At 43.1% G+C, this 27146-nt stretch overlaps 1 protein-coding gene across 1 annotated transcript in view; it reads left to right on the top strand.

Annotated features, from left to right (window-relative positions):
* EXT1 (exostosin glycosyltransferase 1) overlaps positions 1-12064 on the top strand; it is a 188023-nt gene extending 175959 nt beyond the window's left edge. The window contains exons 7-11 of the mRNA XM_026055689.1: positions 490-585; positions 3370-3459; positions 7170-7330; positions 8319-8490; positions 11577-12064. Of these exons, the coding sequence (XP_025911474.1) occupies positions 490-585; positions 3370-3459; positions 7170-7330; positions 8319-8490; positions 11577-11762 (705 nt within the window). The 3' untranslated portion in view covers positions 11763-12064. The remainder of the gene's footprint in view (positions 1-489; positions 586-3369; positions 3460-7169; positions 7331-8318; positions 8491-11576) is intronic.
* The last annotated feature ends 15082 nt before the right edge of the window (positions 12065-27146 follow it).

Raw genomic sequence — 27146 nt, 5'->3', positions numbered from 1 at the left:
CAGGTAAAACAGCAGCTGCACTTTAAAGATCAGGATTGCATGTGCTGCAGACAGGGAGTGTCTGTGCCTCAAGGGCCCCTACATGATCTTCCTTCCTCCTCCTGTGACTTTTAGTCTCAGCAGTGCCAGCACTGGCTTCCCTAAAACAAACTCTAGGGAGTTCAGTAGGAGTACCCTCTTACAGCAGAGAGTCACAAGTGCTTTAGCCTTTAATGAGTGCCAAAGTAAATCAATGACATCCTTGTGACCTGGGCTAGAGACTTCCCGAGTTCCTGTTCAGCCTGCGTTTGATTTAGAGGATGTACATTGTATACAGCCAGGATGGGTGAAATTACCATCAGAAGTGTTATTTTTATACAGATTTGTATAATGTTGTTGATTTTGAAATTCCCAACTTGAATTTGACATTTCTGTCTGGAGATTGAGTCCTTAGGGTTTGAACTACATTGACCCAAAGGTCTCTGATCATAGTCCAATGTTCTTTTTCAGATTATTGTTTTATGGAATTGTGATAAACCCCTCCCAGCCAAACACCGCTGGCCTGCCACTTCTGTGCCTGTCATAGTCATTGAAGGAGAAAGCAAGGTAGGTGGAAAGGAACATCATAAAAGATTGCATATATTCTCCAGTGGGACCAGAATTTATTTTCCAACTGCTTTGGTGAAAGCTTTGTAGTTCCCAGCTGTGTGACAGCCCCTTTCTTTTCCATGGTCCTTTGTATCAATTTGATCATGGATTCGTGTTTGATGCATGAGGTTTGTGCTCTCAGTAATCATCAGCCTGGCAATTAATGCTGTGAGTCTGAGATTGACAGGTGGGACCCAGTTTTGAAGCGTGCCCCCAAGAATAGGTAGTGCTGACCCCATCTCTGGAGATTTCTGTCTATCTGCAAGGGCATTAAAGTAGTGATGCAGCTGAATTCATTTAGTCTGAGCAGTCACATGCAAGACTTAGGTGTCAGTTGTGAACACAAAAGCAGAGGAAGAGATGAGAATGAATGTGTTAACCTGCCTTTGAAAAGTACCTTCTCTTATGGCCTTGCAGGATACTGCTGTCAGTGATGGGATCCCAAGGCAAAAAAAGAAGGGGCAGGGGCACTCACGTGGGAACAAAACCACTGCGACATCTCTTACTGTGCAACATACTTGTTCATTTGCACTTGCACTTGCACTAAGTCAAAATAACCAGTGCCCAGATGAGAGAAGAGGCCTTTTTTCTTTCTTTTTTTTTTTTTTAATCCACACTGGAGTGGATGGTTCTCCTCCAAAGCCAGGTCTTAGAGAAGCAGGGCTTGTTGCCTCTGGACTCTGATTGCAGATGCATTTGGGCTGGTCTCCTCTCTGATCTCTATCAGCTGGTTCTCAAGCTCTATATTTGCAGAGTAAACTTTTAGCTGCTTGGCTGTACAATCCTATTTTGAATTTACAGTCCTGTCTTTGCTCTTTTCCCTCAGTTAACTTAACAAGGGAAAAGCCAGGGCCCTGCTAAGTTGGCACCTAATGACTCTTGCCTTAGTTAGCCATGTAAACAATATTAGGAGAGCTGTGGCTGAGAAAGGCTATAGTAATTTCCAAGCTTTCTGGACATTGTAGGGTTTTTTTTCTTTCTTTTTGGAAAGCTTGCAGAGGTGAGATAGAGGAGAAAATCTTTGACCAGTTCGACAGGGTATGTAGAAATTGGCCCAGGCACTGTTTAGATTACAAATGAGTCTCCTGAGTACACAAAGGTGTGTTTATAGTGGACAGTCTCTTCTCTGTAATATCCCAACATATGCCAAATGGCTTCTTGTGCAGAAAAGCTATTTGTTTGGACAAGGCTTGCAGAGCCAGAGCAGTACAATTCAAAGGTTGTACAAAGGAACTGCTTTTCATATTCAAAATTGACTGAAGCATGTTGGCAGACAGAGTTATTCTGTCCAGGGGATCGCAGAGGTCTCTCTTTACCTAATCTTCACTGTTCCCCCATGAAATCAAGATATATTATCACACCCATTTTACAATAGGGAGCTTTAACAACAAAAACAAATGCATGGATAATCCTATTTTACACAGTCTGTGAAAGAGCTAGGATGGGAACTCCAGTCTTGACAGCCATTTTCTCTGCTTTGCCTTTGCCTAAGCAAACCAAAACCTTCATCACCTGCCAGGTCATCTCCTTCTCACAACCATGGCCTCTCCCTCATAGTGATGAAGAGATGCTCTCCAGAACACAGTGAACCAGATGAGTGTGGGAGACAGAGCTTTCTCTGGATCTGGGCATAGATCCCTTATCCCTGTTTCCACAGTGATTTCCTCTTACATGGCCTGATTTTTGTAGTGTTTTCTTGGCATAATAAGTTGGACAAATGTCTTCAAAGAATAATAGTGACACCCTCTACAGCTCTCTGTCAAAAGAAAAGCATAGGTAGCCTATCCGTTTCTGTATACACAAGCAAAGAGTCCATTAACTAGTCAGGCTATTTTTCCTAGCAAGCAAGGGAAAAAAAATAGTGTTGTGTCCTTATTTCCATTCATCAATTCTCAAAAGATGCTAATTAGTCTGGTAAAGAAACCATATGGATTCTCATTTCTTGTTGTTACCTTTTTGATCGCTTTCTCCTATCTGTTTCCTATTGCTCTGAGAACTATCATGGCCTAGTTTTTAAAAGCCTGTTGTGCGTATAGATTTTATATGCGTATCATGATGTGTCTTAAGAACATGACTTTAAAAATGATGCAGCAAAACCAGTATAATTCCTGATGCACGCAAAGCTCGTCTGTTACGATGTTCTCATGTTCTTTAGCTTATTCTCCTTTTCTGGTGGGAAGAAGTTGCTCCATTTTACAGCAGCTCTGTCGATACAGCAGCAAAGCACTGAGATGGAGTTGTAGCACTTCACCCTAGTAGCATAACTTCCGTCAATAGACAAAGCCCTGGACATACAACCTGGACTCATTAGCTTCCCAACTGTGTAACCTTATGATTGCTACAAAGTCCTTCTCAGTGCTTCATTATCTTTGATCCTCATACCCCGTAGGAGGGCAGAGGGACAATCCTAGCTACCAGAGAAAATCCTCCCTAAAGAAACTGTAGGTACATCTAGTTATCAGTGCATACAGTTACAGTTTGTCACATAAGGAAGGTGGCCCGCTCCAAAGCAAGAGATCTGTTCAGAAATTAATTCCTCAGGTACAAGATGTAAGTTGACTTCTGGGGTGATGAAAATGACAGTCTTTCACTCCTGAGCTGAGGAATCCTTTCCATCAGATAGAGACACGCGCTGTGCCTCAGACGAAAGGAAATGAGAATGAGTGACAAAAGAGTATCTCCCTTGAAAATGAGCCTTTCAAGTGATTTTTTTCCTCCCCTTCCTGCCTTGGATACCCACAGGTTATGAGCAGTCGCTTCCTACCCTACGACAACATAGTTACAGACGCAGTGCTAAGCCTGGATGAAGACACCGTGCTTTCAACCACTGAGGTAAGGGGTTCTGTTGTCTTGGAAATCTCCTTGGCTCCTCTGCTCACCCTGAGCACAGCAGAGGGGCTCTTCTCTTGGGTTTGCCAGTGAGCAAGTGTTAAAATATTTCCTGCTACACTCCTCAGGTTTAATGTGCTGCACTTGTTTCAGAAGCCCTGCCACCGCCTGTCATCAGAGGAGCTTTTCGCCCTGGTTAATTGGCTCATCATTAGCATATGGTTCTTCCGTTCTTTATTATTTTAGTCACATAGCTGCAGGCGGGTGTAGGCAGCCAACAGCAGTCTGCTTTAATACTCTGTTCTCACTTTGCTGACTGGGGTAGCTCTTTTTCCCCACACATTACCAGTAGGGGTGTAGGTGGGGAAGGAAGGGGTGTCAGCAGTAGGGGGTTGCTGTCACTCCAGAAATCCACCCTAATGCAGGATTTCTTATTTTCGATAAGGAATGCTCTTTCACTGACTCTCATGTCATCCCATAGAACTGGAGATTCTTGCTAGTTTAGGTGTTGGAGTGTTTGTGCCAAGAGCAAGGTTGCACTAAGAAAAGAAAGATACTGTAGAAAACCAATTTTTACAACTGGGATGAGTATTGATTTCTGGAACCACTTCCTGAGAACCATGGGAGAAATTGATGACAGTTTATATAGAGTGCAATATTTGGGAAATACATTATTAATGATGGCCAGGGAATAGCTTGAAAAACTCAGTTTTCTTTTATGTTTTCCCTTTTTTTCATGTTTATGTCCATTCCCTTCTCCCCACTCCACCTTCATAAAACTGCTTTCTTGTCAGTGATGTGGACCTTTCGCTGATGCTATTACTGCTTATTTGTTAGTGAAGGAACATCTAACGTTATCCAGCAGTCACTGTTATAAACCCTAAGGTCTCACTGAATTTGTTGCAAATGGATGAGATTGCAACCGCTCTTCTCCCCAGTATGGATTTGCTGTGCTTTGGTCAGTCTGCTCCAGGAGGAGCCATTGTAGCCCTCTTCTGTTGCACAGAGGGAAGAAGTCATTGGCTTTGAACCTATTTGATTTCAAGGTTACACCTTGGTGCTTCCTGCTAGATGAGGAGGAGTACAGCCACTACCAAATCACTTGTGTACAAAGTCCTGCATGGCCAAAAAAAACCCCAAACCCAAATAAAAGGCATTTAGCCTAAGCCTGGAGTTCCTAAGCAGGTTGTTCTTCAGGATGAAGGGTAAATGCCTCAGCTGCCCTGAGGGCCATGGTAGGCCTGTCAGGGACATCACTGCATGGTGGTGGTATTTACAGCAATCTAGCCTGTTGATCCCATGAGGATTTGCAGGTTTGTTTTGTTTTGCCTGGTATTTAGTTATCGTCTAAGTTTTGGAGTCAGTCAGGCTTCTGGAATGCATGTAAATAAATAATGTTTCTCATTCAACTTGGTCATGTTTTATGCTAAACATTCTAAAATACAAATATTTGTTGTTGGGTGAAACAATGTCCACATTTCTTTGTGGTTTTTTTCCCTCATGTGGGCAGCTTGCTGCTGATATTCTGTGTTTGCAGTGTGGATATTAGCTCTGACAGCCCTGCGGTGCCTGGGCTGCCAAGAGAAGCAGCTGGCCAGCCCCTCCGGTTAGCACAGATCTTTTAGTTTCAATACGCCTGTGCCTGGATGCCCAGGTCAGCAGGGCAGGTGGTTCACTCTGAAGAATTGGGGCTTTTCTCTTGCTTCAGTTCCCTGGTCATATGGCTTGTTTAAATAAAGAGCATGTCTCAAACACTGACGGGAAATGGTTGGCATGAAACTTCACTTGAAACTGGCTTGTCACGTGGAGACATCGTGGAGAAGCCCAGGGAAGGCAGTTTCGAAACATGGTCAAACATGATCGTGTTCCAGTCTAGAGGAACAGTTATCAGACACATCTTCCACTCTGTGCAGCTCTAGGGTTAATGAAAGGTTTCTGTTCCCAAGGGATTGATGCATAGTTCCCCTGGTGCAAGGAACAGCCCAAAGAGCTCTGCCACATGCTGAGAGGGATGTTGGTATGGGAAGTAATTAGAAATCAGCACGAGTTAAAAATGATATGGGGATTTAAGAGACTCGTTGCCTTTTCCTGCTGATCAGCTGAATGATAATGCTGCTGAAAATTACATAGGATGAGAACTTGGGGGGGGGGGGTTGTAAAGGGAGATTTCTCTTAGGGTAGTTGTTTTAGTGCCTCTCACTGGTACAAGGATAGATATTTAAATGCACAAGTGGGGATGTTGGATGTAGCTGCCTTGGTATTTATTTTAGTTTGAGATTCTCCAACTTCTCTAAAGAAAACAGATGTCAGGTTTTATGGGAAAGGCCTTTGCAGGGAGAAAACCTTTAGTGCTTTCATGTGGTATTGATTTGGATGAAATCAGGACTATCACAACCATAACTGGTTTGTGCACATTGTCTTTCTAGTTGGCCTCAGATTCCTTGAAAAAACTTGAAAGAAAAGAGCCAGTCCCTAACTTTGTGTTCCAGTACATGTGCGACTCTTCTGTTTCATAAAAACACTTGTAAATGAGAGAAGTCTGACAATAATCACACGAAATGTAACTGTTTTCATAGCTGCTATTCTTTATCTAACCTCTAAACCCCTGACTGAGGCTGTATTCTTGAAAGGTTTTTCAAGTATTTTTGAGCAAACTTTTAGTTCCTTTGGTACTGAGAGAGAACATTGTATGCACTGTAGAAACATATCCCTTGTTTGCATGGTTTTGACTGGGGCAATTAGAATTGTCTTTAATTCTTTTTAAAATTGGGGCTAGTTTGAGCTGCAAAACATAAATTGAAATGAAAGGACTGCTAAAAAACTTCGCACTGGTAAAAAAAAAAAAAAAAAAAAAGCTTTCCATATGTATTTTTACCAAGCTCCATTCAAATCCAGTGCTGATAAGCCTGCTGCAGACTACCCCAATCATTCCTTTCCTGTTGTCTCTAAAATTTGTTTGGTGGTTAGCAATGTCCTATCACCCTTTCAGTTCTCAGAAATTTGAGTTATTAAAGTAGTTGCAGCAAGACGAAAATCTTCTTGTGGTTCGTACAGTATCAAGCATTTTTCTTAAAGCACACGTTCCTAAAGCTGTATAACTGCATGGGAATGCTATCTTCCTCTTTTTTTAAGATATGCATTTAACCCTCTTGGCCATATAGACAGTCTTAAAAACATGAAGTGCATGTACCTCAAAGGCTCAGAATAGAAGGAAAATATAAAAGAACTGCACACTGATTACTTGTTTTAATCTTTCTGAGCCATCCTTATAATTTAAAGTGTTTGACGCCTCATTTTCAGAGCTTTGTGTTGACAGTACTGAAATAGTAGATAAGTGAGATGCATAAAGATGTGCAAAAGGTTCAGTTTACCACATGGCTATTACCACTGTAGTGCATCTAACTATGAATACATTCATCTACACCTATTCTTTCTGTAACTTGAAAAGGTTTGATATGTAAAGGGCAAGCTTGAAAATGTTAATGTAATGCTGTGATGCTCTAGACTCCCTTTAACAGGAACCATTAAAATGTGCATAATTATAGGGCAAAATGTCAAGCAGTCAGTTTAATTTGCTGATGAATACATAGAATTAATGTTTTGCAACAGTTTCAAGATTCTGAATTACGAATTAATGGCAAGGTAATATTTTGTTTTGTTGACATTTGTTGAAACAATTTGGCTATTCCTTTGGCCTGTGCCTTTGTCTGCAGGTGGATTTTGCCTTTACAGTTTGGCAGATTTTTCCAGAGAGGATTGTAGGATACCCTGCTCGCAGTCACTTCTGGGACAACACTAAGGAGAGATGGGGCTATACCTCCAAATGGACTAATGACTATTCCATGGTATTGACAGGAGCTGCTATTTACCACAAGTAAGAACCCAGAGCATCTGCTGTCTTCTGTCTTAAACAAAATAGTATGGGAAGAATAAAGAGCATTCTTCCGGGGAGGGGAAAAAATGGAAAGATAATAAATGGGTCTACTTTTTATGAGGTAATAATTTAAGTTCTCGGTTTAGCTCTGGGGATCTGGTAATCATTATTGTGCTTGTTGGGTCTCTTTGAAGTCACTTGCATTTTGAGGCAGTCGGACTGCTCTTTTTAACATCAGGAATTACACACTTCAAAGAGTTCCCGAATTCATTAAGCTGCTCAGCTGAATGGCCTGTAGCATAGCAGAAAGGAGGTTACTTCCAGCCCAGCTCCGGGTATGTGTTGCCTGGCAGCTGTAGTCTTCAAAGTCTTCTGCCTACTCTAGAAATGTAGTGCAGTGGGCACATCACAGAGCAGTGCAGCAGACTGGAGAAAATGCCTGTTGTTAGGACTTCAGCAGACTGAAGTTCTCTCCAGATTTTAAGAGAAAGTCAACAAGTTCTGCAGTACCTGATCCTCTTCCCTATAAAGGAAAAGAGGGGCTGAAGGGGTTAATGTAGGCCCAGAGGAGAATGATTTGAACAAGAAGGACAATAATAGGCCAATTTAATAGCGTTCTCTCCAGCTTGACACAGTTGTGAAAGAAGAAATGGAGAATAAATTCATCAATGTTGGCTATCACAATATAGCATGAGGAGTTCTCTTTCCTACTTCTCCATTGTCTTACACTTAGGTCAGTGTTGTTTCTTTCAACCCGATTAAAAAACTAGGCAAATATTTTGTTTCTCCAATAACATTATTTACTGCCTTGATGAGATACTGATTTGTTCTCCCTTCTTGTTGGAGGATGAGACCAAAGAATGGATATGGTTTAACCAGACTTGCATACAAAATTTGTGTCTCAGTTGGGACAGGAATTCCTTGGAGTTCATAGTCCCTGAAAACGGAGTGACTTGTATTAATAATAACCCTGCTGTTGATTTCCCAGATATTATCACTACCTGTACACTCATTACCTGCCTGCCAGCCTAAAGAATATGGTGGACCAACTGGCCAATTGTGAGGACATTCTAATGAATTTTTTGGTGTCAGCCGTGACAAAATTGCCTCCAATCAAAGTAACACAGAAAAAACAGTATAAGGAGACCATGATGGGACAGGTGTGTATCCACAGCATGTCTTAGCTGTTGAGATGTATTGTTAATACAACCTTTTGACTTTCAGGTTAGACTTACGGAATGAATTCAATTCTGCTATATTTTTGCAGTTTTTAGTTTAACAGAACTGTAAAAAGACTTTAAGTATGCTTATTATAATGAAAGAAAATCCAAAAGGAGAAATAGCAAGTATCTACATGTAGATGACAGCTTCTCTTCATAGTCTTCTCATATTATATTCTTTATGGTGGTGTGCATGGGGTAGGTACCAGTTCTTTCTAGATCTCAGTAAGAAGGAACATCCATTTGAATCTTTAAGTATAACACAATGTTTAATTAGAATATTCAAAGATAGAAGTGGAAAAAAAGATTAACAATTAAATCTTATGTCCCTTCTGATGCCGGGAACCCCAAGCTGGTACAGCAGCAGATGTGCTGTGCAAATCCCATCCGTGGTGAGGTTCACCCACATTTTGGTCTTAGAGCTCTTACAGGATTTTCTTAGAAAAAAAAAGTTCTATTCATCAAGCAAAAGGATGTTGATATGAGAACATGCTGCTTCACTTTTAGATAAAGAGGAGGACACCCAGGTGGACACCCAGTGGGAGCTGCCTACAGGCCCCTCCATTATTAGCTGGCTAAGTTTATCTTGTGGCCAAAGGGTATGAGCAGCACAGCATGGGCCTGTGCATCCTCAGGTTAACTGTTATGTGGATCACCAGCTCCTCGATGTACAGTAGTCTTCCAGTTAGGATCACTGCACATGGTGATCCCAAACCCATGGACCTGATGACTCAGGGGTTGATTGTGGTGACTGAATTTGGTTAAACTTCAGTTTACTAATTAAATATTCTAGACCTAAGACCTAGTTATGCAATGCTAGAAGCAAAAGTAAATTCTAAAAAAATTTTATATTTTTAATTATTATTAATGAATGTAATGTACAGAGCCATACCCGTGCTATGTAAAAGTTTATAGTGTCATTAAAGCACTGACATTAGACTGTAACAACAGAGGTAACTTATGTTTTCAAACAGTTTTTCCCACAAGTAACATTTTGTTCTATGGTCATGATCTCTCGCTAGCTGCCATGAAATGCTTGTTTTAGAGCTTCTTCCAGCCATTGGATAAATATTCTGTCCCTGCAGAAATGGATGCACCTTTTAATAACACAGGTGCTTGGTAGGTTTGGGGGACTATTCCTGCCTTGTATGAGAGAGTGATGGGATTAAGAGCACAGAAGCTGCAAGTCCTAAACAACCTTCTGTCTGTGCTGCCACGGTGTCCATGATCAGCACTATAACCTGTAGCAGGGTTCCTAGGGGAAGAAGGGACAGAAGTTAGGGGCCTTCTGTTTTCCCCTCACATTTTCTTCTATTAGCATTACGCAATATGCTGGATCTTTGAGGCGTGCCCAAGCCAGGCTGTAGACTCATCTATTTGGCACTGCATTTTAATCTGATTTATAGATAATAAACAGCAATTCTGACTCATCTGGGCACCCAAGAGACCTTATACTAATAATGAAGTACCATCCGAAGCTACTTACTGCTTCCAGTTTGAGCTTCACTAGTCCACAGGGCTGTGCTTTGGCTGTTTTGCGCAGTCTGCACATGCATTTTTCTTTTTTTAGAGCTGGTGATTTGAGTTAACCATGAACTATAACTCTCTCTTTAAGACAAGTTGTTCCTGCAGCTTTGGGAAATGTAGTGGACCATGCTCATAATTCCTTGAAAGACAAATAAAAAATTATTGTAACCTCAGTGTAGTGACAGAGATTAATGATCATATGGAAATTCACTGCTAATGGCCAGCATGTCTGCTGTAATCCTCTAGCAGCAAGATTTTGCTTGCTCTTTAGTGGCTGTGTATAATCAAGAGGCTGGAATCAATGCACATTATAACCTACCACTTTAGCTAAACTGAACAAGCCTTGGATAAAGATCAAGTCTGATACCAAATTCCTTTGGCAATTCCCTGACTACCTGTTTCCTCACATTTTAATTAACACACGTTTCGTTTATGAATTTATATTTGTTTTTAAAGTATAGTGGAAACAGAAGTAAAATCCTGTAGAAATGCATGAGAAAGTGGCACAAAACTTAGCAGTTTCTCAGGATTCATAGTTTCTCTTAAAATTTTATTATATTTATGCATGTAGTTTAGGTACAGATAGAGAATAACAATTGCTTCAAAGCGGTAGGGTCTTATTTTTTCAGAGGTGCTGAGTTTCTGTGGGCTTTCATAGGAATTACAGTTGCTCTGAGCTTTGGAAAATCAGGCCACAGTGCTTTGCATAAAGACAACCTGTGGTCTTTTCCTCAGATCGGAGTTTAATGTGATGTCTGCAGTTTCAGCTTATTTTCTCAGTGCTTAAGATTGTTCTGTTTTACATACTACTCTCAGCCAGTCTGATTTCTGGAAGCATCCTGCTTCTACTTGCAGGACATTTACATGCACGAGTAGATTTAGGCATGTAAGAAGTGGCACTGAGCTCAATTACAAAAAAATTGAAATTACTTGTGTATAAATTTTTGCAGGTCTAGACCGCAGAAATGCATTTTTGACCTGACAAACCATAATAATTTCACAGTGTTTTCCTCTTATGGCTGAAGGCCATGGGCAGCAGCTGGTTCTAGGATTTGTACCTCTAGTGGAAAATGGTGTCCTTGTTTTCGTTCCTGTATTTTTTTTTTTTTTAGTGACTTGTTCTCCTCTCTCCTAAATAGCTTGTGGGTTTAAAAAAAAAAAGAGAGAGAGAGAAAGATTGTGAGCTAGTGTGCTGACAGGCTCCGGAAGGCTTGCCCAGAGGTGCTTGTGCTCCAGGTGAGGGCTGCTGGCAGTGAGGGTTCAGGTTGCCTTCCCGTGCTTCTTCTTCCCCGAGCAAAGGCCCGCGGGGTGGCCAGCTCCTCCTACGGCACAGCTTCATTCCCGTGGTTGGAAAATAGCCACTGGCTAGATTTCAGCCTCCTGCTGCTGCCGTGGAGCAGGGTGACCTCAAACCCTGTCACAGCGTGACGTTGGACCTCCTGCCTTTCGGGTGGTTTCGTCAGCGCTGACGGCTGATTTCTGCGTTTCTCTCCATGCAGACCTCCAGGGCTTCGCGCTGGGCTGACCCCGACCACTTTGCCCAGCGACAGAGCTGCATGAACACTTTTGCCAGCTGGTTTGGCTATATGCCGCTGATCCATTCTCAGATGAGGCTCGACCCTGTCCTCTTTAAAGACCAGGTCTCCATTCTGAGGAAGAAATATCGAGACATTGAACGACTTTGAGGAGCCCTGCTGAGGGGACTGAACTGTTCGCCCTGCCCAGCGCAGAGCCACTGACACAAGGAGCCAGACTGTACCAAGGACAGAAAATACCTGAAAATGGAAAGCTGATTCATGGCTCCCAGGGGTTCAGTGCTCTGGACTGCTTCAAACCACCTCACAGGCTTCTGTCGCTCGAGACTAGGTTGTGTACAGTTTCATTATGGAACATTAAATAATTATTTTTGAAATGATTGCTATGCAGGTTTAAACTTTTTTAATGATCAAAAAAACTATTAAAAACAGAGTTCTTTCTTTAATCAAAATTGTGTTGGTTGTGAATATTTCAAAGCTGCCATTTCTTTCTCACATGTTTGATTGCAATTTTCATTCATTTTCCCCTGCAAAGTTAAATGTTTGAATCTCACAGGGAGAAAATGCAGCAGTTACAGAAACAAATAGAGCACAAGCAGGACAGAAATTAAGAAGTACTGTGTTTTTCACTTGCTGCTGACTTTTTATTTTTTTTCTGAGTTTTCCACAAGCTAATAGCGGCCAATATAGCAAAATTCCATTGGATAGACAGAAAACTTGGAGAACTCCCAATGCATAAAACTAGAGTTAAGATCCTTCTGTTTGGGGATCTTATTTTTAAATACAGTCAGCCTTGTTTTTAAAGGGAAGAGAAGCATTATTGCCAAGGAACAAACCAGTAACGCTGAGGACAGAAAGGGCTTCGTGCACAGCAAGAATTCAGTGCCATTTACTCTCTTACGAATGGTTCAAACCGAATCACCCTCACCATGTCTGAGCACTGCTGCGGGCTGGAAGGGTTGTTGGGCAAAAAAGAAGATGTTAGTGCTTGAAATACAGGAATTCAGCCTGTAACAAATTGTTTTATATGAAATCAAATCATGGCAGGGCTTTTTTTTTTGTGAAGTTGCTGAAGTGCGAATAGGTGGAGAAATTTCTTCCTGGAGTTTGGACATCTGAACTAAACCACATTGTCAATTATTTGGTATTGGTGGCAGCAAGTTCTTCCAAATATACTTGAGGCAAGGTATTTCGGACAAAAAATCTGCCCTGAAATACAGATGTTGCTAATGCTTAAAAATGTTTTATCATTTAAAATGGAAGTATTTTAAATAGAAGTATTGCAGTTGTTTACTTCTCTATAGTGCTTTGCTTATTTAGGTGTTTCTTTAAATTGAAGAATTAAAACAAAAGTGGTGATTTAGCTTAGAAAGATACCATTCCAATTTACTAAGACAATAAGCACTTTAAAAACCTTTTGGGGTATACTGTAACAATAGCCACTGGTAAGAACAATGTTAAAGTCACAGTGAGAGGGTTTGATGTCAATGCCCAAAGGAAGACCAGCAAATCTTTCTGTACCTCATTCCTTTGTAGCTAGGCTGTCTAGTAACAGGGGTGAAGAATAGCTAGAGTAATAAGAAGGTGCTTGGACCAGGATTGTTATTTTAATTTCAGGTTCAGGCACTGATTTATTAAGCAGCTTTAAGCATCTCCCATAACTGAGGTATGCCTCAGGTTTCCTCATTTGTAGAAATAATAGTTACTGGTTGTGGAGGGAACGCTGTGAAGCCTAAGTAACTGCTGTTGATAGTAAGATCAGAATTCCTGAACTGAAAGTGGCTTTGAAAGTGCAAAGTGCGTATTACTAATTGTTTTTATGCAAACTAACATATAAAGACTTGTAAAAAATGGTTTGCTTTTCACACTCATTGCAATACTTGAACAGCACACGGTGAGTTAGGGCAGAAGCATCCAGTTTCTGACATGTTGTGTTAAATCTGAACCAAATCTTTAAAGGCATCTGCCAAATTGTGTGTGAGAGAGACTCTAGCTCATGACCTGCTGCTAAGGGGAAGAGGTACCACTTTACTCCCACTCGCACTGCTCTCTGGCCCATCCCCGGACCTGGCCACGTGGTCTCACCTCGGACCTTTGGCCAGTTCTGGTGCCCATCAGATGCTTCCATGAGCCCATTTAACTCACTGAAGTCACAGAAAGCTGTCCAGTGGATTTTTTATGCCATTTTAGCAAGTTAAATAAGCATGGAGAGAGATGTGAAAAGACACAAGGATATATAGACAGGAACAGGGAAGGAAGGGGAGCAGGATATTCTCCTGCCAGCTCTGGTGAGCTGCTAATTCAGCTCCCCAAATCCCATAAAACCTGAACTTTGCTTCCCTTTGCTGCCGGTTCTGCACTTGCCTATTTGCAGGCAAAGGCAAAGTCCAGGGGTTTGGTTTTCTGGGGTGAATTGCTCAGCAGTTCCCATGCCCCGTTCCTCTTTTGAAAGTCAGGCAGCTCTTTCAGGGACTGGAGTATGTCTTCTCCTTAGACTTCTGGTTTTGGCGAGTGTTGTCCAACGCTGATTGAGGTTGGCACAGCTCCCGCTTTGCTCGTGTCCCAGCTTGCAGGCAAGCATGTGGATGTGTCCATGAGGATGTCCAAAGCTCTGAGAAATAGTTAATAGGTCTGTCGCCAGCAAGAGGAGCCCGGCAGGGGGAGAGAAGGGGACCCCTTGGTCACTCATTCCACAAAAACGAGGACTGCAGTTCTGCTAGGGTTTTATTTAATGCCAATTTGGGGGGACCCATGGGTTGGGTTTTTAGTAAAATGGGAGTAGCTCACCATTTTCAAAGTGCAGCAAGTGAGGCCAAGCTTTTAAGCTGTTTGGCATTCTGCAAACATCATTTTTTGGGTGGCTGAAAGACTGTGCAAAGCTAGCTCTGACTATGGTTCAAGGTTCCTTCTGTTTACAGATCGCTAATTAAACAAGTAACAATAAAAGGCTTAACTCCAGAAAGAATTCGGATAGGTATGGGCATTTTTCTTTGGAGCACGTTACCGAGGCGTAACCGTCTCTCTAGGAAGGAATGTACTTGGCAGCCAGTGGTGATAATGGTCACAGCTCTGTGTCCATGGGCTGAAGATCTGGGGAAAGAGCTGGATATGGACTCAGTTTAGAAACTCAGTGTACCGTGCAGGGTGCGGATGTTATCAGCCAATGCTCCCAAGGACACCAGGCATGTTTCCAAGCCTCCTGTGTGTATCAGTGGTGCATAGGGCTGTTCTGTTTCTTTAGCGAATGAAATCACCCTTTTATCATGTCCTATGTGTGAGTTAATGGTTCTTTATTCCTTTTTTTTCCCGTAATTAAGATGGTGCTGAAACAAGGTTCACTCCTTGTTGCTCCCTTTGTAGGGTTTATTTTATTTTTCATTAACAGCAGGCTATGTTAGCCTTTACTTTACAGGTACTTGAATGCCTGATGACTTGACTGAGTGTTAGGCATGTGGCCTTTTGTAAAGGTTACTGACCTTAATTTAATCAGGGGTGAGATGGATGGCTGAATGTGAATAGATCCATGCCATTAAAACAGAATAAAAATAGGTATTAGAGTTTGGAAGAACTGATGAATTTTTAATTGAATTTATTAAGAAAAAGAAAGAAACCCTTCCCAGTTATAATTTGAATGAGATCTGTTGCTGGAGGAGGGTTTCATAATGACAAAAATGAGACGCAAAACTAGGGGCAAACTTCCAAGATAGAAAGTGCCTGACTTTCCTTGCAGTCCCTTGGGCCTGTATGAGATTTTGTTTGCCCTCTTTCTATTTTGTGAAAAACTCTAATTATTAACATAACTTTTTCCAAAAGTGAATGTTTAAGCTTTGTAACAATTTCATAATGAACACACCAGTGTGCTAATGCATGGCTATCAAGCGCTTTGATCTTCTTTTCCGTTTGAAAAGATCATAGATTTGTTCGATTTCAGATTTTAATTCCTTTTTAGAGCCAGCTTTGACAAAGAAATTAATCCTTCACCAATGAGCGCCTTTTAAAATAGCTCATTTACCAAAACATGTCGTTTCAAGAATGGAAATGATCATTTGACGCTGAAACAATGAAAGAACCAGCTAGAAGTAGACTCCATAGGTGGGGGTTTTTTTGGAAATCATTAAGTTTCCTAGCATAAAATGCAGTGTCCTTTTTCTCTCTCTTTCTCCTCATACCCAAAACAAAATCTACCCAATGGTTGTCCTAACACATATATTGATCAACAGCAATTTTATCATTTCCTCCGATTGGATATTCTCTTCCAGCAAGGGGTGGCTGGGCGGGTTGGTGGTTTTTCCAGGCTGGCTCCGCTGCCGAAGGGCTAATGCAGGGAGGTGGCCCTGACGGGTGCCACTCGGACACTTTGCAGGGTCTCGCGGTGACGCCCTGCGCTCAGAGGAGTAGCTCGCCGGCAGTCTGCCCTGGCAGCGCCTTGGCTGGCACCTCCAGCAGGACAAAACAGCACCTTCCCAAATGATGTGCATCTCACCCTTGTTTAAAACTAAGTCCAGCTGGCCTTTATATCACTATTTTAATTGTCTTTATGCTCTTTTTTTAAGTTGGAGTTAAATTAAGGGGGGTTATTGGACTCATCAGATGCTTTTGGGTGCTCTCCCCCACATTTTCATGATTTTTTTAGTGACTGTTTTGCAGTGGATTAGTTATGATCCAGGGGGTCTTGTGACCTTGTACATAATCCTGTGTATTTATTTTGAGAGAAAATATGTATAGTGTGTGGGTGATGGGAATGGAAACATGAAATGGGAATTCTTAGGCGGGCATATGTAAAGCAAAAAAGCAAACAAAAAGTTCAACCTTATTTTGTATAAAATGTACATTTTTGAGAAAATTTTTCTAATGCATTACCAATGTCTTCACCATGCTGCCACATCTTTTTTAAAGTGTTTCCCCTGCTTTGTTTGACTATTGACAACATGGTGCAATTAAACTTAAAGCAAGTGTGTGAATGAGAGAAAAAGAGAGAATGAGAAATTAAAAAGCCATATAATTTGGTTTACTTCATTAACCTGTATAACATCATAGGTTTACCATCTAAGATAGGTTGTTTTTATAGATAGTGTCACCAAAGACGTTTTTTCTTCAGATTTATTTTGAAAATTTGTTAATAAAGGACATACATTTCTGTTGCAGTGTGTTTTTATTTTTAAGGGAGAATAACAAATGTTGATGCTCTTGCAAATGCAAATTTGGGAGTATGACCATCGCATATCTCCAGTTCAGGGTAATTAAATTAATGGCTTTTTTCTATATCTACTTTCTTCTCAGCTTGAACTGAGAGATGTCTATATATATAGCCTGTGTGTGTGTTATATAGATAACGTACATGGTGTAGCATCCATACATAATGGTAACTACTCAGGCAACATTGACAGGTGTTTACTATCTTACCTGAGGGCAGAAAAACATTAAATCTGTGTGTCACTTGTGTGTAGTGGCACAGTGTCCCTATGTTGTGACGCAGTAATTGGTAGGTAACGTTGATGTTAATGGGAAGCTCTACCTATATGTGTGTGCGTGAACACGATTGCTCCACCAGCCTGGAGGCCTTGGAAGGCTGGCCCCTGAAGGCTGAGAATATATTAATTTATTCATCCATATTTATTGTTAGGTGCTTATCAGAAGCCTGTCCCTGTCACAGGGCATTGCATTCATCCCACTTAATTTTAGGTGTCTACAAAGCAGTGGTCTATGTCAGAGCTCGTCCTCGCAGACTCCCTCCATGCTGGAGGGATGGAGCGGAGCATTTCTAGGAGTAATCCTCTTCACCTGCTTTAGACCTGTCCTTTACTGTGGGATAAATTGCACCCTGCAGGTGCCGCTTGCTCTCTGCAGACAGTACTGGCACACCGCTCACAGGCCCTGTGCTGTAGATACTGACGTGCGGTCAGGTGAATCCCACACTGGGAGACTTCCTGATAGATTCACTGGGCTTTGCGTCATGGCCTGTAAGTTTTAGGGATTTGTCATTGTTTCGTCCCCCTCACAGATATCCAGAGCTAGCTGTACCCCTTCAGGGGTACAGACTGTCTGAGCATGGAGAGGTCCATAAATTGTCATCTCATCTGATCTGCCGGTGGAAGAAGACTGATATATCTTGGCAACAGGCTGAAAGGAGCAGGTGAGTCTTCTCTACTGCAGTGTTTTTGAGTCACTATGGGGTCCTCCAAAACAGAGGATCCTGTTTGTGCCAAGCTGTTTGTGCTTGGTATTCACTTTGGGCTTCTCCCTGCCAGAAAACAAGACCATAAAATGTTACACTGAAACAATCCCAGACCAATGTTCCTGCTCCTTCAACATTTGAATTCTTGGCTTGTGGCCATGTTATTTATGCAAAACGACTTGGAGTAGAATTAATTCAATCGAATGCAGATTGCTACATCTGAAGGAACTACCAGAAGGTTATTGTCTACATGAGCAAGTAGCATGGACTAGTTGGGGTAGATCTCCAGACTGAATCTGTGGGTGCTGGGGACCTGGCTTCCACCCCATACATATCTTGGAGGGGGGTGATTTGTGGTTAACTAAGGTCTTGTCCTGTGGACTGAATGCCCCTTTGCAGATGGAGTGTATTAGATGTGCTTCTGCATCTTCCAGTTTAGTTTCACCTGAAAGGGACCCAGTTTGTGTGCTCCAACACTGCTCCACAACATGAACCAAAATGTGGTAAGTGGGGAAAATTGCACTTCAGAAGTGCAATCCTGAGCTGAACCGAACCACTACTGTAGCTGCGCTCCCCTCGTGCCCTGTGTAGTCAGTGGAGATCAAATCCAAAATAAATCAGATGAACGATGCCCTCAGAGAACCTGTTTCATCCTTGTTGTCTACAAAAGTAGTCTATAAAAGAACCAGCTTCACAGCTGATCTCTGCATTGTACTGAGGTGAGGGGAATCCCCTGCTAACCTGACGCTCGGGGAATAAAAACAGATGAGAACAAAACCACTGTCAGCTGGAATAAATCAGTGCTGTCAGTGAACTCACTGGGACTATGCTGACCTAACATGAGCTAATGGATCTGGCCCCGGCTGTTTAAGGCATAATCAATTGAACTTTAAATATACATCTAAGAGTAGGGTGTTTTGGAAAAATCTCTCTGTGCAATAAGTTGAATGGAGACAGATAGGAGAGTTGACACTGATCAACATCTTGTTTTATTTTCTCTTTTAAATTATCAGCAAAAGAGAAAAGAAACAGGTCTCCACTTTCTCTTTGTAAAGCTATTAGCTAATTGTACCCACAATGTTATCAGAGAGAAACAGATTTCTCTCAAGATTTCGAGTAGGGTGAGAGTGACATTAGGGTAGCTGCACAATGTGCTTTATTGCAAGCTTTTGTTTCTGTAGGTTGTGTTCAGGTCTGCGCAAGGATTTTATGAGCTGCTTGCTGTAGCTGCTGCTGGTGCCGGGTGGCTCATTTGCACATTACCTGCATTTCTGCTGTGCATTAAGAAAGACAGGGTGTTTCCCAGGCTGCAGAGTGTCTTCTCTTTTCAGCTTGAGCTCCTCCCCATTTCCTTTCTGTAATTGACCATTGCTTCACTGGTGGTGGTGAAGTGAATTAAGGAACAGATTATTTTCTTTCAAGAAAATACAGGATGAAGCCATTCTGCAGGTTTCACTGGAAGGTATTTGAAGAAAGAAATATTAACAGCAACTGCTGAGATAATGACTGCAAATACCAATGCAACACTTTTGAATTTGCAACAGAAATGAGAATTTAAGTCTGTAAAATATTTTTCCTCAAATTTCTCCCTTTCTTTCCACTTAGAAACAGCTCCTGTTGATGACCACAAAACAAACACAAGGCAGATCCGCTGCTGGAGATCAGCACTGAGTTCCTGCTTTTCTACAAATCTTTTTTTTTTTAAGTATCTTGTGGTCTTTGGCTTCCCCAGTGGGCCTTTTTTTTCTTCTTCTTCTTTTTTGATAGTCCCGTAGAAGACAGCTGACTGAAAAGGTTCTAATTTTTTTAGGAAGAGCTTAGAAAACCAAAGCATTATGTGGCATCTTGACTTGGAGATGGAGAAACAGTCATCTGCACCCACTCTGCCCTTTTGACAATGCAAGTCTGAAATGGAGTAATCAGGTATTCAGAAGTGTTCAGTTTCAGTTCTGCTGTGATTTGCTAGGCTGCTATATGGTTACTAGAATTTTTTCTGAAAATCTGCCTTTCTTCACAGCCTGGTACCTAAACCTGCTGTGGATTCACATGACACAGCAGAGAAGTTGCTGGTGTTCAGATCACCATGCACCCACTATTGCTACCACTGTCGGAGCATCAGGGAACTGGGAAGAAAATATGAAAATAGATTAGGTAAGTAAGAGTTTCAGAAATGGCCTTCAAAACCCAAATTTTAAATTTTATAATTTAGAATTTAAAACACAGTAATGAAGGGCTGATACAGCAAGACTAAATGGTTTCCCCTCTTGCTCTGATTGATGTGAATTGATCTTAGTTGTATTGAAGACAATAGAATCACAGAATCGCAGAATGGCTGAGGTTGGAAGGGACCTCTGGAGATCATCTAGTCCAACCCCCCTGCTCAAGCAGGGTCACCTAGAGCACGTTGCACAGGATTGCATCCAGGCGTGTTTTGAATATCTCCAGAGAAGGAGACTCCACAACCTCTCTGGGCAACCTGTTCCAGTGCTCTGTCACCCTCACAGTGAAGAAGTTTTTCCTCATGTTCAGATGGAAGTGTCTGTGTTTCAGTTTGTGCCCGTTGCCTCGCGTCCTGTCACTGGGCACCACTGAAAAGAGTCTGGCTCCATCCTCTTGACACCCTCCCTTCAGATATTTGTACACATTAATAAGATCCCCTCTCAGTCTTCTCCAGGCTAAACAGGCCCAGCTCTCTCAGCCTTTCCTCATAACAGAGATGTTCCAGTCCCCTAATCATCTTTGTAGCCCTTCGCTGGACTTGCTCCAGTAGTGCCACATCCMTCTTGTACTGGGGAGCCCAGAACTGGACGCAGTACTCCAGATGTGGCCTCACCAGGGCTGAGTAGAGGCAGAGGGGGAGGATCACCTCCCTCGACCTGCTGGCAACACTCTTCCTGATGCACCCCAGGATACCATTGGCCTTCTTGGCCACAAGGGCACATTGCCGCCTCATGCTTAACTTGGTGTCCACCAGCGCTCCCAGGTCCTTCTCAGCAGAGCTGCTTTCCAGCAGGTCAACCCCCAACCTGTCCTGCTGCATGGGGTTATTCCTCCCCAGGTGCAGGACCCTGCACTTGCCTTTGTTGAACTTCATGAGGTTCCTCTCCGCCCACCTCTCCAGCCTGTCCAGGTCTCTCTGAATGGCAGCACAGCCCTCTGGTGTATCGGCCACTCCTCCCAGTTTTGTATCATCAGCAAACTTGCTGAGGGTGCACTCTGTGCCTTCATCCAGGTCATTGATGAAGAAGTTGAACAAGACTGGACCCAGTACTGACCCCTGGGGGACACCGCTAGCTACAGGCCTCCAACTAGACTCTGCACCGCTGATCACAACTCTCTGAGCTCTGCCATTCAGCCAGTTCTCAATCCACTTCACTGTCCACTCATCTAACCCACACTTCCTGAGCTTCCCTATGAGGATGTTATGGGAGACAGCGTCAAAAGCCTTGCTGAAGTCAAGGTAGACAACATCCACTGCTCTCCCCTCATCTACAATAGATTCTTATGGGCCTGAAAAAGGGTGGAATTTGACTTTTTAAGGGTGAAGTCACAGTATCTTTTTATTCAGTAATGTCTTGATCCTGCTATGATAGCAAGCCACATTTACAATGCAATCAGCACCTTGCAATAGGCTGCCAAGAAAACACACCATCCTCTGCTTTTCCTGAAACAGGCAGCTAAAGCACTATGTTAAAGCACTATGTTAATGACAACCAGTGACTACATTAAGATTATTTTTAATACCCAGCAAATTCTCAAGAGAAGCTGAAATAAAACATTTGTCATTTTATAATTTTTAAGGGAAATGCGTGCCACTTCATTGCCACTTCATTGCAATTCCATTTCCCTCACCATAATAGTAGAATAGTTGCTATTATGACTAAAATTGAGTCTAGCTCAAGATGATCTTAAAATTGGGAATTGCTTGTGATACCAAGCAATAATGTTGTTTTCAAAATGCAGAGATGATTTAAATGCAATGCCCTTAAGTATTGAAATACATCTAGTTCACTCCAAAGGCAAATAAACCCAGCATATATATATTTTTTCCCTTTCTCTTAGAGCAGAGCCAAATTCTGATCTCAGCAACACTGAGTAAATCCAAAATAAGTGTTATCTTACTCATGCTTCCCCTGAAGCCCCAATCCACATGCCCACAGAGATCAGTGATCTTCCTCAGCTGTGTGGCGTTAGGGTCCATGCTTGAGGTCACCTTGGGACTGAATCTTCCCCTTGCAGTTGGTTGAGTAACAAGTATGTCAATAACAGAAGTCAAGTCTGATACATTTGGAGCAATAATGCCAGTAGTAAGTAAAGTGCCGAGGAAGACAGTTCTCCTGTAATGAGACCAAGGGCTGGCTGATAGGATTCTCGCTTCTATTCCTGACTCTTCTCGTGATTTATTCTGAGGTAAAACCCATTTAACCTCCCTGCACCTCACCATTCCTAGACAGCAAGTGGATATTAATAAATATCCTTGTTCTGCAAGGAAGGATGTGAGATGTAGGGGTTCATGCCAGTGCTTTCAGATCCTCAGGTGAAGCACTCAGTGTAAGTATACATTTCTGTTGCGCCAGATGGAAGAAACTCTGGAATTGGTATTACTAGGTGGGAGCTCTGGAGGCGGGTCTTTCTAACCCCCCTGTCTTGCTGCAAATGTAATAGATTGCAGTTTCCACAGATTTATTTTACTAAGCTACCAAATGAGAAGAAGGTTTGGAAAAGTATAATGATTTATGGTAGCATGCAGTAATAACAATATCTCAGTCACAACCACTTACAAAAATGGTTTGAAATCATTACGCCTGTATAGCAACAGGGCAGAGTTTCAAGGTCCGGTTTTGTAAGGCACTGACACCCCAACCTGGTGAGTCCCAGTTCATTACACTCATGGAGACACACTGTCTGCAACTCCAGCTGTTCTGGAGGTTACCGGTGTCCACAGAATCAATTTAGGAGATGTCTGCGTCGGGTGCAGCATTTCACCATCTGTTCGTAGCCTCCCATCATGCTGTCCAAGGGACTAGCACTGCCAGGGATGGGAGCAGGCAACATGGGCAAATCTATATTAGGTGCTCATCACACACAGAGCTTGTGGCTCCCTGCAGATCCGCTGGCCAAACCACCCATGGTGCTCTCCCCAGCCCAGCTTGTTCACACTGAACTGGGTTAGAAAGGCCCACAACTTAAGGTCTTGAACTGGGTGGAGAGTAGCACAGAAACACCTGTGCTGCCTGGCTTGTGGGACAGGAATTTCTACAGCTGGGCAGCGAGGAGCCACAGGGACAAGTAGCCTCTTCATTCCAGCACCACTAAGCCAGAAAATATCTGTCAAAGGGTCTTCAAAGAGTCTCAAAGAGTCTTCAAAGAATCTTCAGCATCTTCTCTGACTACATTGGCAAAAAAAAAAAAAAAAAAAAAAAAACACAAACCCAAATCAATGACAGGACGAGGAGAAGAACTTAGCCTTCCCAACAGCTAGCATCTGTCTAGGACCGTGTTGTCTTTCTTATATCTCCACTGCTCTGGCAATGAATATTCCCCAGGGTGTCATGTAAATGAAGAAATCTTAGCTTTCACATAGCCCTCAGAGTTGAACTTTTTCAGGACAGCCTGCCTAGCTTGTGCGTATGGACTGATGCCATGCAAAAGAGTGAAGTCCTACTGTATTCTGCAGCTGGCAAAAACTTGACCACTTATTTAGTTTTCCAAGGTTGTACCAAGTTTTCTTGGACTTGGGTCTGAAATAAAAAAAAAAAAAAGATGTGCTGTTTCAGTTAAACCACCTGAAGGAAACAGTCAGAATTCATCCAAAGAGGTGGAAACCTGGCTACGCTCTTCATAACAAGGCAGCTTCAGTGGGAGTGGTAAGTCAGTGCCAAGGTGACTTCTGAAAGGTCCTATCAAACCCAGTGTACCATGCAGGAAAGTGTGTGTGCGTGTGTGTGTGTGTGCGTGTGTGTGCGTGTGTGTGCGTGTGTGTGTGTGCGTGTGCGTGTGTGCGTGTGTGTGTGTGCGTGTGTGCGTGTGTGTGTGCGTGTGTGCATGTGTGTGTGCGTGTGTGCGTGTGTGTGCGTGTGTGCGTGCATGTGTGTGTGTGCACGTGCGCAGAAATGCTGAGAACCTGAAGTGCCCAGACAATTTGCTTTGCATCCTGAGATTTTCCAGAAATGGCCTCTGGTGCTTTTCATGTGTTATGCATCAAATGTAATCAGCCACACAGCACACGGTATAATGAAATAAATGCATTGGGTCACTAAAGTGCATTAAGTGCTATTTACTGCATCGATTTAATTCCGTCCCTAGTCAAACTTATAGTAACTGTCTCTATCCCTTACTGCTGCTTCCCTTTTTCTTTTAGAGCCAAGCAGGCAATAGCATCCATTTTCTTACCTGCCAGAGGAACTCAGACTAGCTGATAACCCAAGCCCATTGCCATCAGTCCTGCCTTGCGCAATGCAGTAGATCAGAGGGCTGTAGATATTTCAGACTGGCAGCCACCAGGGGGGCTGCTTGGGTGAGCCAGCAAAGCCAAGGGCTCTCTTGCTGCCAAAGCATGGCAGCCCTAGTGCTTGAGAAATTCAAACCTGTGCTCATTGATTTTTCTTCCTCTTGTAAGCTCCACTTTGTGCGGGAAGTTTTCCATTAACAGAGCAGGAGCTCTGTACTGCCCAAGAGTCAAGTGCATTAATATGGTGGGTCTGAGGCTGGAGAATGGATGTCCCCATCCAAACGGCTTCCTCCGCAGGAATTTGTTTATGTCGTTTGCACTGTGTCCACATTTCCTGTTGTACAGCTGTGTAAGTGCCAGAGCAGGTTGAAGGTCAGTGCGCAGATTAATTTTCCATACAGAAAAATGCTTTTCATTTCTTTCTCTTTTTTTCCTCTGAGTGCTTATGCAACCTCCTTCTTTGCTGAGTCTTTCTTTTTTATTTTAAATTGCCAAAACACTGGTCTGTGTGCTCTGCCTTGCACTCTTTTGCGATTACCCCTTTTTATCATGTTACACATTTATACTACTTATTTATATCACATCATATTAGAGGGTCTTGACCTGCATGAAGGGACAGAGTGCACCCTCAGCAAGTCTGCCGACGATACCAAACTGGGAGGAGTGGCCGATACACCAGAGGGCTGTGCTGCCATTCAGAGAGACCTGGACAGGCTGGAGAGGTGGGCGGAGAGGAACCTCATGAAGTTCAACAAAGGCAAGTGCAGGGTCCTGCACCTAGGGAGGAATAACCCCAGTCACCAGTACAGGTTGGGGGTTGACCTGCTGGAAAGCAGCTCTGCGGAGAAGGACCTGGGAGTGCTGGTGGACACCAAGTTAAGCATGAGGCGGCAATGTGCCCTTGTGGCCAAGAAGGCCAATGGTATCCTGGGGTGCATCAGGAAGAGTGTTGCCAGCAGGTCGAGGGAGGTGATTCTCCCCCTCTACTCAGCCCTTATGAGGTCTAGAGTACTGCGTCCAGTTCTGGGCTCCCCAGTACAAGAGGGATGTGGCACTACTGGAGCAAGTCCAGCGAAGGGCTACAAAGATGATTAGGGGACTGGAGCATCTCTGTTATGAGGAAAGGCTGAGAGAGCTGGGCCTGTTTAGCCTGGAGAAGAGAAGGCTGAGAGGAGATCTTATCAACGTGTACAAATATCTGAAGGGAGGGTGTCGAGAGGATGGGACCAGACTCTTTTCAGTGGTGCCCAGTGACAGGACGCGAGGCAACGGGCACAAACTGAAACACAGACACTTCCATCTGAACATGAGGAAAAACTTCTTCACTGTGAGGGTGACAGAGCACTGGAACAGGTTGCCCAGAGAGGTTGTGGAGTCTCCTTCTCTGGAGATATTCAAAACACGCCTGGACACAATCCTGTGCAACGTGCTCTAGGCGACCCTGCTTGAGCAGGGGGGTTGGACTAGATGATCTGCAGAGGTCCCTTCCAACCTCAACCATTCTGTGACTCTGTGATTCTGTTTTGCAAACCCTGTGTGAACAGCGAACTTTCCATATTTAACTCCCAGGAAGGAATGTCTTTAACAATGTGGTAGAAAGTTAGTGGGTGAATACTTAAAAGTAGGTATCACATCAGCCTTTTTTACCCCACGGCATAATTAGTTTCAGCATGCAAACGCAGGTTGTGCTGGGAGCGAGGAAGATGCTGCTGCGCAGGAGCCTCGCAGCGCTGCTGCTCCTGGGAGCCCAGTTCTCTTCTCTGTGCTCCAAAGCAGCAGACTTGGAAGGGTTTCCTATAAAATAATTGTTACTTTGTAATTTTGCACGGCGAGTGCCTCATTGTCTTTAATTGATTTCATCCTGTTTCTGTGTGTGGTGCGCAGTTTATGCCCTGCCATCTGAAGTGTGCTGACAAAATGATGCCTAACTAGGCCCCAAGAATATTGTAGGAGCCACTTTTACTGGTAAACTCCAGCTGCTTTGTGCCGGTTTGGTAACAGAAAGCAGCTGTGAACCCAGTTTAACTGGGTTTTTGTTTACTTTGCTGCATCAGAGTGGCTCTCAGCAGCTGGAGCATAGCAGAAGATGGGGTCCTCAATGTGTAATATTTAGTATATGTCTTCCCTCTAGGGTGTATATCTTGCCCTTGCAAGGGAATGTTTTCCTAGCAAAGATGTCTTTCATCTGTAGCGTTGTGATCACACAATCAACGACGGCATCTGGAAATGACCCGTTAGGGGATGCAGCACGCTGTTACTTCGTCGTTGACAGGAGCGCAGCAGTGGGATTTGCCTGCTCCTTGCTAGGTGTCTAGTATATTTAAACATACTTCAGAGAAAGAAAGAGATAACGTGATTACCTATGATTAGGTACAAATAAAATTCTCTTGGGGAATCGAGATCTGCTTCACAAGGACTGCTGAGGGGTTATTCTGTGCAGCCAGTCCCACAGAGGAGGAGGAGATGGGGGATGAAGGCTTTTCCCCCTTCCCAGCAGACCTGTCTACCTAGGACACTTTGGGAGGTGAGAACTAAGGGAAAGGAGGCTCCTGAGCTTTGCCCTCCCATGACCACCCTCCCTGCTCTGCTGTAGAGCCTATTTCTTTGTCTGCTTCTTCCCCTCCACATGTTTTTTTTTCTTTCTGTTTCTTTTGGAGACATGCACTTTTTATGAATAACTAACAATTAATTTGTCCAGAGAGTGAGCCTGGAAAGTTGTGGTAGAATACAGGGAGGACCACGCTGTACTTGGTTCCTGCAGACCTGAAGTGAGGAGCAAGGTCCAGGAGTGGTCAGTATGGAGGCAGCAGTTCATGAGTAGCATAAGCTGGGGATAAATTTTGGAAAAGTAAGATAAGAGAAATAAGAGCGGAGATCCATGTCATTTCTCCCTGAAAGTTGTAGAGAA

Source organism: Apteryx rowi, unplaced genomic scaffold, assembly GCF_003343035.1.
Source record: "Apteryx rowi isolate R43461 unplaced genomic scaffold, aptRow1 scaffold_125, whole genome shotgun sequence".
Taxonomy (NCBI): Eukaryota; Metazoa; Chordata; class Aves; order Apterygiformes; family Apterygidae; genus Apteryx; species Apteryx rowi.
Note: the sequence above shows the minus strand (reverse complement) of the source record. Positions and strands in the feature narration are given on the sequence as shown.